Source organism: Hylobates moloch, unplaced genomic scaffold (assembly GCF_009828535.3).
Source record: "Hylobates moloch isolate HMO894 unplaced genomic scaffold, HMol_V3 SCAFFOLD_14, whole genome shotgun sequence".
Classification (NCBI taxonomy): Eukaryota; Metazoa; Chordata; class Mammalia; order Primates; family Hylobatidae; genus Hylobates; species Hylobates moloch.
The window spans coordinates 56,382,607-56,400,144 of record NW_026652289.1 but is presented as its reverse complement, the minus strand read 5'-3'; the positions used below and the strand labels follow the sequence as shown (position 1 = coordinate 56,400,144).

The window sequence follows — 17,538 nt, the reverse complement described above, 5'->3', positions numbered from 1 at the left end:
ACAAAGGCTGTGCTGTGGCCTCCAATGGGCCTACAATCTAGGGACTGTATTGTGAACAAAATAAGATCTGAATAAGTGGGTTGGAGTAACTAATTCCACTCTTTTTAAAAACCATCAGCTGGCTCTTCTTAGACCTGTGATACCAGGGTCTTCCTGTGAAGACCTGGCTGGGGCCACTGAATATCAGGTCATACCTTTGGTTCTCTGGGCTTGAGCTTCCGGTGACATAATGCTCCCCTTTTGGCTCAGGGTGGCTCCTTGGCCTCACTTGCAAAGACCGCTCAGAGCTGAATAAGGTGTGCCCTGGAGAGCTGTACAAGGATTAAGGTAAAAGCTGAGTGTAACTACAGCTCTTTGGGGTAATGGAAAAATTACCTTAATAACCAGGTATCCAGATGGCAGCTGCTCTAGAGATTCCGCTGTTATGTCTCTTTAAACCTGTGATTTACTAACATTCCACTATTCTATACAAGAACCTGGTCCCTCCCCTTTTGGGAGTGGGGAAAGGACACCAAATTAAACATAACTAAAAGACCTGGGAGGATATATACTGAAATTTTAATAGGATGTCATTGGGGTGGTAGGATTACAGAAAAAAAAATCCTCTTTATTAACAAATTTACTGATATAAATATAAAAATACTTTTATAGTAAGAAATTATGTGTACCTCTTTTGGAAATATTTATATACATCCTATAAAATTGTTGGGAGGAAGTAAATGAAATGTGAAGATACCAATTCCATTAATCAATTGCTGCTCTATGCACTTCAAGAATAATCTGCTTTTAAAAGGTGGCAGAGAAAAGATGCATATCTCAAGTTCTGTACACTGGGTTGTGATTAAAAAAAAAGATACATGTCTTAGGCCCTACATCCCAAATGTACTGCAGGACAGTTTCAATGGCTTAAGAAGGTTAACCTTAATACATTCAGAACCTCAAAGTGAAAAAAAAAAAAAAAGTCCACAGGATAATCCCATGCCTCAAACCTGTTAGTTACATGCCCAAATCCAGCAAACTAGTTTGTTCTCAAGCTTTACAGTGAAAGCTTTTGACAATGTTCTGGTACAGAAGGGCTGCCTCCAAGTCCAGGAGATGCCATTAGCAGATAAAATTATATTGGCCTCAAACACAAACCCTATTTCAACTATCTCAAATTAAATCTGATGCCTATAAGCTCTAATTTTTTGCCAATAAGCACAAAAATGACAAATGAAAATTTCTATAGTGGATTCACACATTAGCAGTCAAAAAAAAAGCTTGCTTGTCAGCAAGTTCATCCAGACTCCAGATCTCATGTGTCCTTCATGCTCTCTACCGAGCCAGAGACCTCATATCTCATGCCCAGGTCTTTCCTCAGGCTCTGACCTGAAGCCTCCCTTGCAGGGAGGGCCAGAGCTCTCCTGCCTTCTCCAAAATCCTCCACAAGCCTCTTCCCAGCACAAACTGCCCATCCCACCAACCACCTATCGAGAGTTGTATGTAAAACACTCACTGGACTCCCCTGGCTCCAGGAAAGCAGCCCAGCCTTGGTTTCTCAGGGAGGACTTCTGGGAAAGACTCCTCTCCCTCATGCCAGCTGCCTGGACAGTGCTTGCCAGGACATGTGGCCCCACCCATGCCAGTCTGACTCACTATTGCATCCTCCTCCTAGGAAGGCACAGACATGCAGAGCCAACCTCCAGCCAGTAGTGGAAGCCTGGTGTATCCACTGATAGCAGCACACACCATGCCCAGGTCCAGGAGCCTTATTCTTGAGCCTGAGCCCCTGCAGTAAGATCTTCCTCAGAGCCATGTCTCCTCTGTGAGAAAGGAGACACCATCTCTAAGAGGCCTGAGTCTGGAGTGATAGGTTGGAACAGGCACAATCACAGCTCAGTTCCAAATGCCCTATTCTCCCTTTCCTTTCTCATCTCAGACAGCTCCTGGCTTTTTATATTAGTTTCCTTTGTGTCAGACACAATTTTTGGGGGCCATTCTTCAGAAACCAGGAGACAAAAATCATAAAAAATACCCAACACTCCTCCCTCCAATCTTTTTTTTTTTTTTTTTTTGAGACAGGGTCTCACTCTGTCACCCAGGCTGGAGTGCAGTGGTGTGATTATATTATATTATAGCTCACTGCACCCTCAAACGATCCTCCAGCCTCAGCATCCCAAGTAGCTGGGACTACAGGCACGAACCACACCCAGCTCCCATGCTCCACTTCTTAGGGCCAGGACTGTTGTTGGGTTGTGCTGGGAAAGATTCACGCTTCACTCCACCAATTCTTTCACAAAGGACCAAATCATTCTGCCCTAATAAACTAGCCTGGCCCGTGAGTCTGCATCTGCCTAAGTCATTCTTCCTTTGTACCAATTATGCTCCAATACTAACCTCATCACATAGATCAACTATAAAATGATGGCACCTGATGCTCACTTTCTCCCTCCAACGTTGCCAGTAGGTACCCAAGATTGTGTTCCTTCCTGTAACATCAGTTTGCTACCTACATCTCCAAGCCATCATGAAGGCCTTTCAATCCTCAACTCTTCTGAACACCTGCATCCGTTAGAAAGTTTGCATCATGATATGTTGGCATTCAGGTCAGCCTGCTCTCTAGCTCTCTTCCTCAACAATGGAAATGGAATTTCTAAGATTTGCCCTAATCAAACTAGGCCAGCAACATGATCAAAATGGGTGATGGGCCAGCAGAACCTAGTAAGGTCTAGAGTAGGCTCTGTTCGTCATCATCTACAGTTAAGGGTAATGACAATAATGTATTTGCATATGGGTGCAGGATACAGAGGATAAGATATCTTTTAGCTAAGAGACCTGGGTCTGAAGGCCAAACTTTAACCCCAGGAGGCCCCATAGCAGAAAGCAATATGGTGGTACCAGGCTACACAGAACAAAACGAGCCCACTTGTAGGTTCTAGTAAAATTCCCTGGCTTTAAAAAAAAAAATCTTGGCTCTTTTATTTCTTCGGGGCTAAAAGTAAATGACTTGTCAACAGGAACCTAAGGTCCTATTTTCAACTCGAGTGTGGAATAGGGAAGAGCAGCTGATGCTAAATGGGCCTACTTCCCTCAAAGACCACTCAACTTCAGGTGAAGATGTCCTAAGTCAGAGAACCCTCAATGTCCTCAGATGCCGAGGATTTCCTGGTTCCATCCCAGCTGCTCAGTGCAGAGAACTGGTTTCAGCCTGAAGGAGGTGGTTTGGGGGAAGCATTAGTTGCCCTGGGACATGGTGCCTCCTTACTAGGATTAAAAGTAGGGCGGTGTTTCTGGGTATGATATCCACACTCTAAAATCAGCAAGGGACCTGGGACCCTGATTTAGGGTCCTCTTAAGTGCAACTAAGGTGGGTGATGGCCTCAGCAAAGTGAGGCACTGGCTCAACATTTACTGGAAGGGTGGCCCTGCATTCTAGTCAGGGGGGAGAAAGGAGGAAAGGCAGTGCCAACTCTCCAAGAGCACTGAACTAGTTAGTGTGACTGGTCTTCCTACCGCAGCCTTTATAGGTTTGCTTCTATTTTGTTATGAATTAAAGGAAAAAAAAGTTTTAACATCTGCATCTCTACCACCCAGAACTGACCATTAACACTGAGCCATGGCTGGCTGTGGTGGCTCACGCCTGTAATCCCAACAGTTTGAAAGGCTGAGGCAGCAGATCACTTGAGGCTAGGAGTTCAAGACCAGCCTGGCTAATATGGTGAAACACTGTCACTACTAAACATACAAAAATTAGCCAGGCACACACCTGTAATAATCCCAGCTACTTGGGTGGCTGAGACACAGAATTGCTTGAATCCAGGAAGTGGAGGTTGCAGTGAATGGAGATCGCACCACTGCCCTCCAGCCTGGGCAACAGAGTGAAAAACTCTGTCTCAGAAAAAAAGGAAAAAAAAGGCGAACTGTATTTTTTTTTTTTTTTTTTTTTTTTTTTTTTTTTTTTGAGATGGATCTCCGCAGTGGCGTGATCTCAGCTCACTGCAAGCTCCACCTCCCAGGTTCAGGCCATTCTCCTGCCTCGGCCTCCTGAGTAGCTGCAACTACAGGCGCCCGCCACCACACCCGGCTAATTTTTTTTTTTTTTTTTGTATTTTTAGTACAGACAGGGTTTCACCGTGTTAGCCAGGATGGTCTCGATCTCCTGACCTCGTGATCCGCCCGCCTCGGCCTCCCAAAGTGCTGGGATTACAGGCATGAGCCACTGTGCCCAGCCCTCTTTACTTTCTAAAAATAAAAACAAGAATTGTAATTTTATACAGTTCATTTTTTCTCCATCCCCAAGCTCCTCCAACCCTTTCCACTGCCATCATAAACTTTTTTTCTATTTTATTTATTTAAATAGAGATGGGAATCTTGCGATGTTACCCAGGCTGGTCTCGACCTCCTGGCCTCAAGTGATCCTCCTGCATCAGCCTCCCAAAGTGCTGGGATTACAGGTGTGAACCACTGCTCCCAGCCACATCATGCATTTGGACACCCAATCACTGTCATGAACTCTATCTTTCCAGTTCACTGAAGTCTATGTACAGTGTATCTATATCTATACTGAACCCTATAAATATTGTGGTTTTCTTAATGCCCTAAGTGGTATACTGTATATATCACTGAGTAACTTGTTTTTCACTCAGCAGCACATTTAAGATCCATCCAGTGGGTATATGGATCTAGCTAATTCATTTGAACTGTTACACTAGTCCACTGTACAACAGGCCATTTTATTTATGGACTGCCTTACTGGTGGCCACTCTCCCTCCCCGTTAAACTAAGTTTCTTCTACTAATCAATACTCGTGTAGTACATGTCTCCCTGTACTTTGTGAGTTTCTATATATCCAGAAATTGAAGTCTTAGGTCATGCAGTATGTTTATTTCTATTTTTACTAAATATGGCTGAATTGCTCTCCAAAGTGGCTATATCAATGAACACTGAGTTGCTACCTTCCACACCTTTTTCCACACTTGGTACTGCCAGACTTTTTAAATGTTTGCCCATCGGTGACATTTGTTTTTCTGCTCATCTAATGTTAATAACCAAAGAGGGATACTCAGATAGTTTCAACGTTTACAACATCTCTATTTCCCCGCTTAACTCGATCGAATCTCCTCTGAAATGGCATGGTGGTCTTATGTGCCCTGACTCCAATGATGGGCAGTTCTTTTTTTTTTTCGAGACACAGTCTCATTCTGTCGCCCAGACTGGAGTGCAGTGGCACGATCTCAGCTCACTGCAACCACCACCTTCTAGGCTCAAGCGATTCTGCTGCCTCAGCCTCCCAAGTAGCTGGGATTATAGGTGCTTGCCACCACACCCAGCTAATTTTTTGTATTTTTAGTAGAGACGGGGTTTCGCCATGTTGGCCAGGCTGGTCTCGAACTCCTGACCTCAGGTGATCCGCCCGTCTCGGCCTCCCAAAGTGCTGGGATTATAGGCATGAGCCACCGCGCGCGGCCTGATGGGCAGTTCTTTTTCGTTCATGGCCAAGGGAGATATCAGTTGTCTAAAATTGAAGAAACATGGCCAGGCGCGGTGGCTGACGCCTGTAATCCCAGCACTTTGGGAGGCCAAGATGGGTGGATCATGAGGTCAGCAGATCGAGATCATCCTGGCTAACACAGTGAAACCCCATCTCTACTAAAAAATACAAAAAAATTAGCCAGGCGTGGTGGTGGGCGCCTGTAGTCCCAGCTACTCAGGAGGCTGAGGCAGGAGAATGGCGTGAACCCGGGAGGTGGAGCTTGCAGTGAGCTAGGACTGCACCACTGCACTCCAGCCTGGGTCATGGTGAGAGACTCCGTCTCAAAAAAAATAAAATAAAATAAAATAAAAAATGAAGAAACATTATCTGCAAGTAAACTGAAGATGTTTGGAAGGGATAGGACTCCCTTCAGAGAATCTTGACTGCAGTGTTTAGCCAGCAGCTGTGCTGGTCCACAGTCTGAAATGCTAGGACTGGCAACCTCACTGCCCTTGAATAACTGGTCTTGGCATCTCTCCCACCGCAGCCCCAGCCTGCTTCCAAGACTGCTTGCTGGCATGAGGAAAGAGGCTTAGGGCTCCCCAGGAGCTTTGTCTATGGACAGAAGTGGGGGAGGTGAGTCTCAGAGGCCACCGAAGGTACTGCAGCCGGCTTGTTCCCTCCTACGTGCAGACAAGCACAAACCACTGCAGGGGCGGGGCTTCACCGCACTACATGGTAGGGGCCCTAAAGCCCCCAACTCCTGAGCTGAGCAGTCATACCAAGAGGCCGGAAGGCCCAGCAGATGCTGCACATCACCTTCCCCCACTCACCCAGGCTCACCTTCCCCCAACAGCTTCTTTAACAAAGCCCCAAGTATTCAAATTATTCAATTATCCAGTCCGCCCCTTGGTAAAAAAAATGCAAGCTCCCCGCAAGTATGGTGGTATCAAAAATGGTCTTCATATATCTGGTTGTTTAGCTTTATTCCCATCTGTATCAGAACTGATGCTTAAAGGGACAACTTAAAATCCTTAAGACCTCATACCAAATAAACCAATCTCACAAAGACCCTTGAAGTTGGAATAAAACTCTGCTCGCAGGGGCAACGCATTCTTGTGTTATACCAGCTAACTGAGATTTGACTGTGGACTTTTAGAGTGATTCAGAAAGAAGGGTAATGTCAAATGAGTCATTTTCCTCTACTCCGGTCTCATTCTTAGCTCTTGGCCAAGATAACACATCCTGACTTGCCTTCATAAAAGCTGAAGCAGGCCAGGTGCAGTGGCTCATGCCCGTAATCCTGGCACTTCAGGAGGCCGAGGCCGGTGGATCACCTAAGTCAGGAGTTCAAGACCAGCCTGGCCAACATTGTGAAACCCCATCTCTACTAAAAATACAAAAATATTAGCTGGGCGTGGTGGCAAGTGCCTGTAATTCCAGCTACTTCGGGAGGCTGAGGCAGGAGAATTGCTTGAACCCAGGAGGTGGAGGTTGCAGTGAGCCGAGATTGCACCACTGCACTCCAGACTGGGCAACAAGAACAAAACTGTCTCCAAAAAAAAAAAAAAACAAAAAAACAAAAAAAACAACTGAAGCAAAATAAACTAAAACCCAAGTAAAGTGAGTTTGTAATGTAAGTGCTGCATTTTTTTCTACCTTCCTGCCCATGGCCATTTCCTCATTTCTTCCATTGCCTCAATATTAAGAAATAAACAGCTTTAGGAAATAAAATGGTTTTTCCTGTGACCCCACATCAGTGTCACAACATTCAAGGCACAGAAGCAACTCCCATAAAGTGCTAGCTGTTTAGAGGCACAGCCACCAAATTTGCTAAGCCACTGGGGGTATGGTTCTTAAAGAGCTAATGATGCTCTTTGCTAAAATATGAATACAACATTATTTCTAATGCAATGCTTAAAATGAAAGCAGCTGTGCTAGACAGGATACCAACATCCATACATTTTGGCTCAAGTCAGTAACTGAGAAATGAGTTCAAGAACCTTCTTTAAGTCATCATTAATCAAGTCCCAGGAGAGGCGGCTGTGCCCGCTACAAAAGGGCCAAGAATGAAGCTGCACAGACTGCATTAGCTGGGCACCGGGCTCTGCCACTCTGCACTTAAGATCTTAAGGCAGTACAGAGAACCAGGCGACCCGGACCAATCATTTTTTAATTAGTTGTGGCTTTTTTTTTTTTTTTTTGAGACGGAGTCTCGCTCTGTCGCCCAGGCTGGAGTGCAGTGGCGCGATCTCGGCTCACTGCAAGCTCCGTAGTTGAGGCATTTTTAATTAGGGGAAATGCATGCTTCATTATTTAACTCACTGAAAGGGGAGAAGGGACTTTTTAAGCCTGCAATAACCACAATGTAGTTTCCCCACTCACCCAGCGAAGATAATTCTCTCAAAAGCAGAATAATTGAAAGGTTGAGTCATCTTCCCCACAGAGCCCCACTCCCCCACAGATTTGGTGATACGTTACATTTCCCTTCCCCACAAGACAGCCCACTCCTGCCCCCACAGCACCTCAGGCCACCAAAGGGCAAATTATTTGCTAACAATGCTGCAGCAGGGGAGTCCTGACCTCCATCTCCTCTGTGGCCTAGGGAGTGGCCACACCCTCAAGACGGCCAACTGGGGGCTACTGACCCTGGCTCCAATCCTAATCTCACCAGCAGGCAGAGCAAGTCAAGGGCTGGAATGTTCCTGTTAAGTAGTATTCCACTTACAGGGGAACACCAAAGGCTTAATTCAGCCCCTCCTTGCCTGCCTTTGTCTAGAGGTCCCAATCTCAGATGACCAAAAAGCATCTGCTCCAAGCAGAGAGTTGGAAAGTTACATTATCAGTTACTTTGTCAATATTAAACCAGATCCCTGAGGGGACTGGTTTCCAGGAGACATGTGGTTATTCAGAGAGCTTGATTCCCCACGATTAGCTGTAGGCGTCTGGGGACAGTAGGAAGATAATGAATCAAGGCCCTTATGCTCAATTGTGGACTAAGTAATTGTGCTCAAAAATAATATATTCAGTCACAGGCTTTTCTTCTGGGTATTTCGCCAGAGATTAGACACTTAACTGAATGCAACATCCACGTAAGCATGAATCCTTTCTTTTTTTCTTTCTTTTTTTTCTTGAGACGGAGTCTCGCTCTGTCGCCCAGGCTGGAGTGCAGTGGCGCAATCTCGGCTCACTGCAAGCTCCGCCTCCCGGGTTCACGCCATTCTCCTGCCTCAGCCTCTCTGAGTAGCTGGGACTACAGGCGCCCGCCACCACGCCCGGCTAATTTTTTTGTATTTTTAGTAGAGACGGGGTTTCACCGTGGTCTCGATCTCCTGACCTCGTGATCCGTCCGCCTCGGCCTCCCAAAGTGCTGGGATTACAAGCGTGAGCCACCGCGCCCGACCAGCATGAATCCTTTCAACCATCATGAGGAAAATGTTACTCCCAGTTTTCCCAGGGGAAACTGAGGTGTAGAGGCTGAACTCCTTCAGAGTCTCAGGAAAATTAATGAGTCAAACCTGATTCTAAACGCCTTTTTGACAACTTCCCAATGTCCCTCTCCACGTGGACCTTCACTGTCGACCTCACTTTAACCCGTACCAGCAAAGGTCCAAGCCCTGAGTCTGGAGAACGTAGATTAAGAAGCCAAGGGATGTCTTTACATGACTGAGTCTTTAAATGACCTTCAGACTGGAAGGTGCTTTCCTGCATCTTCTAATCCAGTGTGCTTACCACCTGGTGAGACCTTACGAGGCTTCCTGTCCCCCTCCCTCCCACAGCAGGAAGCTCATACCCCACTCCCAGCATTACAGGGGATACATTTTAAGATTGTGAACTCGGTGGGGTATGACTCATCTAGTCATCCTGGTCTCTAACTCCGACCCCCAAACAGCCCTTGACCCACACCGTTTGCGTTCAGTGAACGCGACAGATTTCCTGCCCCCATCCGTAACCAGAACCCCACCCCACCCCGCGGCCTCCGCGTTCCAAAATCAGGACGCATTTGTTAAAAAACGTGCCGGATAATTTAAAAAAAAAAAAAAGAAAGAAAGAAAGAAAAGAAAAAAAAAAAAAAAAAGAAACGTGCCGGAGAGGCGCGGAACGGGCGAGGGCCAGGAGGCCCCAGCAAAGCCTGCAGAGGTTTATCCGGCCCGTTACGCGGCCCAAGGCCATCGCCCGGTGAAGCAGGGTGGGCCCTGGGCGCGGCCGCTACGTGCAGCCCGGCCGCGGCGAGATGGAGCGTGGTCCTTGGTGGCCACCCGGCAAGGGCTGGGCGAGCTCTCGGGCCCCGATCCATTCCCAGGCCCTCGCAGGCCGCCCATCTAATCCCGGCCACATGGGACGGCACCCCGCCGCAGGGGCAGCCGCCCTGCCTCCCGGCAGCGGGGCAGGCCAACGTTACGTAAGCCTCCAGCTGCCCCCGGGCCGCCGCATCCCGCCCGCCGCGCGGGGCACCCAGCCCAGCCCTCCGCCCGCCCGCCCCGGACACGGGGCCCCAGCACCGCCCGAGCCTGCTGGGAGCTGGGAGGCGGTGATGGAAAAAGGGCGCGGGACCGCGCTCGGAGACCAGAGCAAGGGGGCGGGCGCGACCAGAGCAGAGAGGGAGGGAGGGAGGGAGCGGACACGCCAGGCGAGGAAGGGGATGCGGGGGAGCGGACGTGACCAGCGAGAGGGGGAGGGGCGGCGAGAGGGAACTGGGGCGCGGGAAGGGCGGTCGCGCATGAATGGAGAATGGACGCGGGAGGGGAACCAGAACGCAGTTTCAATGAGTTACAAGGAAAGTTAGAATCAGGGGACACGCACAGGGTGAAGAGGAGGGGGTGGAAGGACCGGACTTAAGGAGGAAGAGGGGGAAACGAGCACGGAACAGGCGGCGCGGAGAAAGGGGAGGCAAGGGTGGAATCAATCACGAGGGACCGAGAGAAGGCAGGCGAGGATGGAGGCGAATTGAGGATTGGGGCAGGAGGAAGAGGATGGGACCAGAATGAGGGAGTAGGGCTGGGGCGGGAAAGGAGCCGGCGGACCCGCCTGATCTGCAACGAACGGCGCTGGGGACTCGAGGCGCAGGCCCCAGGCGTGAGGAGCCGTTCTCCTCTCTCTGAGCTCCACCGCATCCCAGACGCCCCAGATCCTGCACCGCCTCGCCTGCGTGCCCGGGGCCGGCCGGCGCGCCGGGATTCCGCACTAGCCGGGCGCACTGGCCCTTGGTGGGGACGGATGGCATAGCCTCCTACACCGCTCACCTTCGGCGCTGACCGACTCGAGATAGGCTGGAAAGACGAAGAGATCTAGAGCCACGGGGCGTGCAGCTGCTGTGCGAGGAGCCGCTGCCTCAGCCTCAAGGTTATCCCGCTGCGGGCCGCCGCAATCCCTCCGCCGCCCCGCCCTCTGCCCAATCCCGGCTCCGGGCGACCCAGGCCCCGCCCCCTGCGTCCTCGCGGGCGCAGTCACCTTCAGGAAGAAGCGCGGCGGCGGCGGCGGCGGAACGCGCGGGCAGGTTGCCCTTTCGGTGGGACTAAATTCTGCGGCGGAAGGACACAGATTCGAAGTCACACTTTAAGAAACCTGATGGCCAATGGGGACGCGGCGGGGCAACGGGGCCCGCCCCCGGAGCGACTTCCCTCGCAGACCCCCGGGCGCCGGGCCACCTGTTGCCGCCAAGTTGGGCTGACAGATGGGGTCTCTTTTCTTGGCTCTCGGCCCAGGCCACCCCAGCTGTCCCGGCCTACCTGGGCAGGGCCCAGATTTATGGGTTCCGGGGCAGCATTCTCCCGGCCCCGCCCTGCCACTCCCCACTCCTCCGGGTGTCTGCCCTGGCGCACCCTCGGAGACTGAGCTGAACGGGAAGTTGGGGAGAGCTGCAGACTCGTGCGTGGTTGGAGGTCCTGGCCGTCTTCGGAGGTGCTCTGGCACTGGAGCGGCAGTAGGGAGAACTAGGGACTGCGAAGTGGTCATGGAGCGGGAGCGCGAGGCCGTTTTCCTCTTAGGACCATTCATTGTCTTAGGACCGCGGAACAAGGAAGGACAGGTTGGGGCCATGTGAATAATTTAGTAGGGTCTGGAATCCTGCAGAGCGAATGCCTGAGAGTAGAAAGCAAATAGACCGTGTTGATATTAGCTGGGCATCTGGAAATACCAAGTCAGAACATTAGAGCCGATAACCTATGCAGGAGTCAGCATTTCTGTTTTCACCCTTTTCGTGAATTTAAGTCAGTATTGTTGGAACTTTTGTTACATTTTTCTACAAGACATTTTCTGATTTCCCAATTGTTAGCCAGCAACCAATGATGCGAGCAGTTATCAATTAAACAGCTGTTAACTCTTGCCTTCATTCACAGATACAATGTTGCGCATTCAAAATGTGAAGACAGTTAGTTCTCTTAGGTTCTTTTTTCTTTTCCTGGCAAAAGAGACCAAATGAGTGTGACCTGCTCAGGCATACCCGCTGCCTGCAGCTGAATCACAGGCCTTCATTCGCTTCCTGTTAGCTCAGATAAGCTGGGAGGAGACAGTGACAGCCTAAAAGTAAATTTCTGTTTGAAGTCAGATAAAAATCTTTCACTTTCTTCTGTAAGCCTTTCCTGGTCCCTTTAGTTGTTATTGGGAAGGAAATGCTTGATTATTAAGGTGGTGAAAGAACATGAAGTTGTTGAGAAGGAAAAAAGACATGCCCCCCTAGGGAGGGTTAGATTCCTCTCTATCAGAGAAAGAGGGATGGCATAAAAGGCCCTCCCTGGCCCCTGAGCTGAGGACAAACTAAGAACTAAGAACAGTGGTGGACAACACTGGGATGGCAAGGATCTGGCCGATGCTGGACTATATTGTATTTTAAAGTTCTAAATTGTCTGGGTGCAGTGGCTCACACCTGTAATCCCAACACTTTGGGAAGCCGAGGCCGGCGAATCACATGAGGCCAGGAGTTGAGACCATCCTGGCCAACGTGGCGAAACTCCGTCTTTACTAAAAATACAAAAACTAGCTGGGCATGATGGTGCACGTCTATAATCTCAGCTACTCGGGAAGCTGAGGCAGAATCGCTTGAATCCGAGAGGTGGAGGTTGTAGTGAGCAGAGATCACTCCACTGCACTCCAGCCTCCGTGACAGAGCCAGAACTTGTCTCAAAAACAAACAAACGAAAAAGTTCTAAATCTAGATATGTTCCCAAGACTGAAATGCACATGTAGAATTGATGGCAAACTGTAACTCCTCAGTTGCAGATTTTGATCTGACAGTTCTAGAAATGCTGTCCACGAGCCTCTGGCGGAGACAAATCCAGCGAATCCTTGCTCACGTTAGATGCAGAGTAGGCCGGGTGCGGTGGCTCAGGCCTGTAATCCCAGCACTTGAAGGCAAAGGCGGGCGGATCACGAGGTCAGGAGATTGAGAGCATCCTGGCCAACATGGTGAAACCCCGTCTCTACTAAAAATACAAAAATTAGCCGGGCATGGTGGCAGGCGCCTGTAGTCCCAGCTACTCGGGAGGCTGAGGCAGGAGAATCGCTTGAACCCAGGAGGCAGAGGTTGCAGTGAGCCGAGATCGCGCCACTGCACTCCAGCCTTGGCAACAGAGCGAGACTGCGTCTCAAATAAATAAATAAATAAATAAATAAATAAATAAATAAATAAAGTGTGTAGTAAAAATTTGTCACACTGAAGGTAATTTTCTTTTTGCCTATAAGTAGCACAGTATAGAAGATCAAGCTTGGAGGCCAGGTGCCAACCGTTGGCTCACGCCTGTAATCCCAGAACTTTGGTTGGCCGAGGCAGGCAGATCACGAGGTCAGGAGATCGAGACCATCCTGGCTAACACAGTGAAACCCCATCTCTACTAAAAATACAAAAAATTAGCCAGGTGTGGTGGCACGCACCTGTAATCCCAGCTACTCGGGAGGCTGAGGCAGGAGAATCGCTTGAACCCGAGAGGCGGAGGTTGCAGTGAGCCGAGATTGTGCCACTGCACTCCAGCCTGGCTAACAGCGAGACTCTGTCTCAAAAAGAAAAAAATCAAGCTTGGGTTCCATCACACCTTAGTTCCAGTTCCCTATGACCAAATACTGTAATTTAATGTGTAGAAGTCCAGTTCCTCAAAAGTAAATTGAGGACAATTTACTTTTATGGTGGGGTTTGATGATGTATGTGAATGATTCCAACACTGCCCAATAGGCATCCTCTTTCTTTGGGAATTGACTAGTCCTGGAGGGCTGTCCTTGTGTGACACACACACACACACACACACACACACACACACAGGTTTTCATCCAAAGTTCCTTGCTTATAACTCCCACAGCTCTTGTTAGTCTTTTGTTTATAATGTTGGGGGCACTTTAGGCTGAGAAGCAGGCCTCAGAGAACAGAATTCTCTCTCTCTCCCTCTCTGACCTTCTTCTGCCTTCCTTTCACCTGTTCCTTTTCCCCCAAGGCAGAAATCTTCCCCCAACTTTGTGTCTTGGAGCTGGCTATAAATAAGTTATTTGTCATACCTTTTCTGATTATAGGTTGTAAGACCCCCATTTCAGAAGGGGTCCTGCCCTGTACCTTGGAGGAAGGGATGCTGCACAGAGGCCAAGACAAATCTCGACAGGCCTTGCTGGGTTCCCTCACTCAGTCTAGAGTATCACTATAAGATCATACCTTATGGTCCAAGCACATCTCTACATGATTATCAATCATGCCTATCCAAGGACGTTTCCATAAAAGGCCTACGAGGACATGATTTGGAGGGCTTTCAGATAGGAGGTTCCTGGAGGGTGCCACTCCCAGGGAGGGCATGGAGCTTCCATGCCCCTTCCCCCATACCTGGCCCTGTGCATCTCTTCATCTTTATTCATTATAATATCCTTTGTAATAAACCAGTAAATGTGTTTTCCTGAGTTCTGTGAGCCTCTGTAGCAAATTGATTGAACCCAAAAAGGGGATCATGGGAATCCCAAATTGAAGTTGGTCGGACAGAAGTTCTGGAGGCCCATACTAACTACTGATGTCCAAACCAGGGGCATTCTTGGGGACTGGGACCTCAACCTGTGGGATCTGATATTATCTCCAGGTACAGTGCCAGAATTGAATTGGAGGACACCCAGATGATGCCCGCAGCAGAACTTATTGCCTGTTTGGTGCGAGGGCAAATCCACCACATATTTGGTTACAGAAGTCTGTGTTGATTGTTGTAGTGGTGATGAGAGAACAGAGGAAAAATACAGTCTGAGTTGGCTTTTCCACAAACACCTTCTGACCAGAGCCAGAATGTCTTCCTGAATTTAAGCTTGCCCTTCTCTGGGCCATCACTCCTTTGACCTAGTAACAGGTCGAGACTACAGGAAACTGAGGTTGCTGAAGTAGGACACAGGCTTCTCCCCCTAGAGCCAGCCCTTCCACTGTGTTCCTGGACTTGACCAGGATGGGAGGGGAAACTGCTAGGTTCACTGGATTTGGGTGTGAGTAAAGGTGGAAATTGGTATGTTTTCTGTTTGGATTCTTGACCACAGAATCTGTAGTTTAATCGTTTAACTCTCTAAAATCATTTGGAGTCCTTGGAGAAGGGGTGGTAAGTGTGTCAACAAACTGTAATGAACCTAATCCTGGAGCCTAAAGACAAGCTTTGGCCCTGATGAAGACAGTGAGATTACAGGCTTTACATCAATTATGTGACATCTTAGCCTCTATCTGAAATGGCGGTGTTCTCTCAGGACAATACAATTTCCAGGGCAGCCTACCACGCCCGGCCTCTATGTGAAATTTAAAAATTAGCCAGAGCCAGGCTTGGTGGCCCACGCCTGTAATCCCAGCACTTTGGGAGGCCGAAGAGGGTGGATCAACTGAGGTCAGGAGTTCGAGACCAGCCTGGACAACATGGCGAAACCCCGTCTCTACTAGAAATAGAAAAAATTAGCCAGGCGTGGTGGCAGCCGCCTGTAATCCCAGCTACTCAGGAGGCTAAGGCAGGAGAATCGCTTGAACCCAGAAGGCGGAGGTTGCAGTGAGCTGAGATTGTGCCATTGCACTCCAGGCAGGGCGACAAGAGGGAGACTCCATCTCTAAATAAATAGTATGTAGAGGTGGGGTCTCACTGTTGCCCAGACTGGTCTCAGACTCCTAGGCTCAAGTGATCTGCTTGCCTCTGCCTCCCAAAGTGCTGGGATTACAGGTGTGGGTCACTGCACTGAGCCCAGGTGAACTTTTTTTTTTTCTTTGAGACGGAGTCTTTCTCTGTCCCCCAGGCTGGAGTGCAGTGGCGCGATCTCGACTCACTGCAAGCTCCGCCTCCCAGGTTCACGCCATTCTCCTGCCTTCGCCTCCTGAGTAGCTGGGACTACAGGTGCCCGCCAACACGCCCGGCTAATTTTTTTTTTTTTTTTTTTTTTTGTATTTTTAGTAGAGACGGGGTTTCACCGTGTTAGCCAGGATGGTCTCGATCTCCTGACCTCGTGATCCGCCCGCCTCGGCCTCCCAAAGTGCTGGGATTACAGGCTTGAGCCACCGCGCCCGGCAACTTTTTTGTTTTTTTGAGACAGAGTCTTGCTCTGTTGCCCAGGCTGGAGTGCAATGGCGTGATCTCAGCTCCCTGCAACTTCCGCCTCCGGGGTTCAAGTGATTCTCTTGCCTCAGCCTTCTAAGTAGCTGGGATTACATGCACCCGCCACCATGCCCAGCTAATTTTTTGATTTTTGGTACAGACAGGGTTTCGCCATGTTGGTCAGGCTGGTCTTGAACTCCTGTCCTCAGGTGATCCACCTGCCTCGGCCTCCCAAAGTGCTGGGATTACAAGCATGAGCCACTGCACCCGGCCTGAACTTTTTTTCTAGGTCTTCCTTCAAACTCCTACAATTTCTTCAGGCCTATGAGGGTGGCATATCAGTTTCCCCAGACAAATCCTGGAAGATAAAGTTAGACTTTGGAGTTAGGGATAAAGAAAACAGGCTGTCTGTGTGGAAAGGGCATGCTTCATGGAGGAGACATTCAAGCTAGACATGGAAAATTGGTTAGAATAGAGATGGGTATGGGAAGGCCATGGTGTGGGGGGCGGCCATGGGGAGGGACAGTAAACAAATACTGAGTGTTTTCTGAATGCAACTGTGTATCTAGGTTTCCCCAGGCTCCTGCCACCTCATCAGTGCTTAGAATAGAAGGGAGAAGCTTAAGGAGTCCTTGGTCACTCTGATGGAAGTATAGTCTTAGCCAAGGTGACCCTGTCAGCCAATGTGACCTCCAGTAATCTTTCTCCAGCCCAGAAATGCTGGGCTCGCTGGACAAAGCCTCCTTGGAGTGATCTAATCCTATCCACCAAGCAACTCCCTTGGAGGCCCTGTGCTCTTTTTTTCCCTGTAAGTGTAGCCAGAGCTCAGGTCCCCAAAGATGCAAGTGGCACTATAAACAGACCCTATCCCCCAAAAGTAATCTGCCTGGGTATACTTTGGCACTTTCCATCCCAAGGAGAGGCAGAGACTGGAGCATCCTGATACACGGCATGTGGGGATGAGATGGGGCATCAATCAAGATTTGGAAGAACAAGAAGGCATCAGTGAAGCCCTGATCAAGTGACTCCCTCCGAAGGGGCCCTCTGGCTTCAGTTCCACCAGTCTGCTTTTTCCCTGACACACTTCACTCTCCACCTGTGTCTGCCCTTGCTCATTGGCTGCCAGCTAATCTGACCTACTTATCCCAGGAAGGACAGCTAGGACTGAGGAGACTTTGGGTCTTCTCCTAAGCAAAATAATTTTTAACTTAAAGAGTGGCATTTCTGGCTCACTGTGAGAGGAGGAGAGGTCTGATGCATTTGTGGCAAGTCCTGTGCTCCAAAGGAGCCAATGAATCTTCAAATGAGCTGCAGCCTACCTTATTCCCATTTCTCCTGGGGTAAGAGGAATTACACGACCCATAGAGCTTCCTCTACACCACTCCTGAATTAGTCCCAGAAGCTGTGGCATCCCTCAGACCTCCATCTCAGAATCCATCCTGTGAGAAGCTGGTAAGAAACCCAGTAATGACTCAGCACGAGACTCTTCTCCCCTCTCCCCAACAGCCAGAATGAAAGGCAGAATCGAGCAGGCTCCTCCCCAATGGATGGCCACATCCTCACCACAAACTGAGT

At 49.3% G+C, this 17,538-nt stretch overlaps 1 protein-coding gene across 6 annotated transcripts in view; it reads right to left on the bottom strand.

The window, feature by feature from the left end:
* PKM (pyruvate kinase M1/2) overlaps positions 1 to 10,845 on the bottom strand; it is a 33,230-nt gene extending 22,385 nt beyond the window's left edge. For 2 of the 6 annotated variants that reach the window (XM_032174774.2, XM_032174773.2), the window contains exon 1: positions 10,696 to 10,845. Coding sequence is in view for 1 of the 6 variants with exons in the window: in XM_058427319.1 (XP_058283302.1) it covers positions 195 to 228 (34 nt within the window). In the remaining 5 variants the exon portion in view is untranslated. Of the gene's footprint in view, positions 1 to 194; positions 312 to 7,837; positions 7,861 to 10,695 lie in introns of those variants that run through there. The other 4 variants (XM_058427316.1, XM_058427317.1, XM_058427318.1 and 1 more) reach the window with 3 other exon arrangements.
* Positions 10,846 to 17,538: the final 6,693 nt, after the last annotated feature.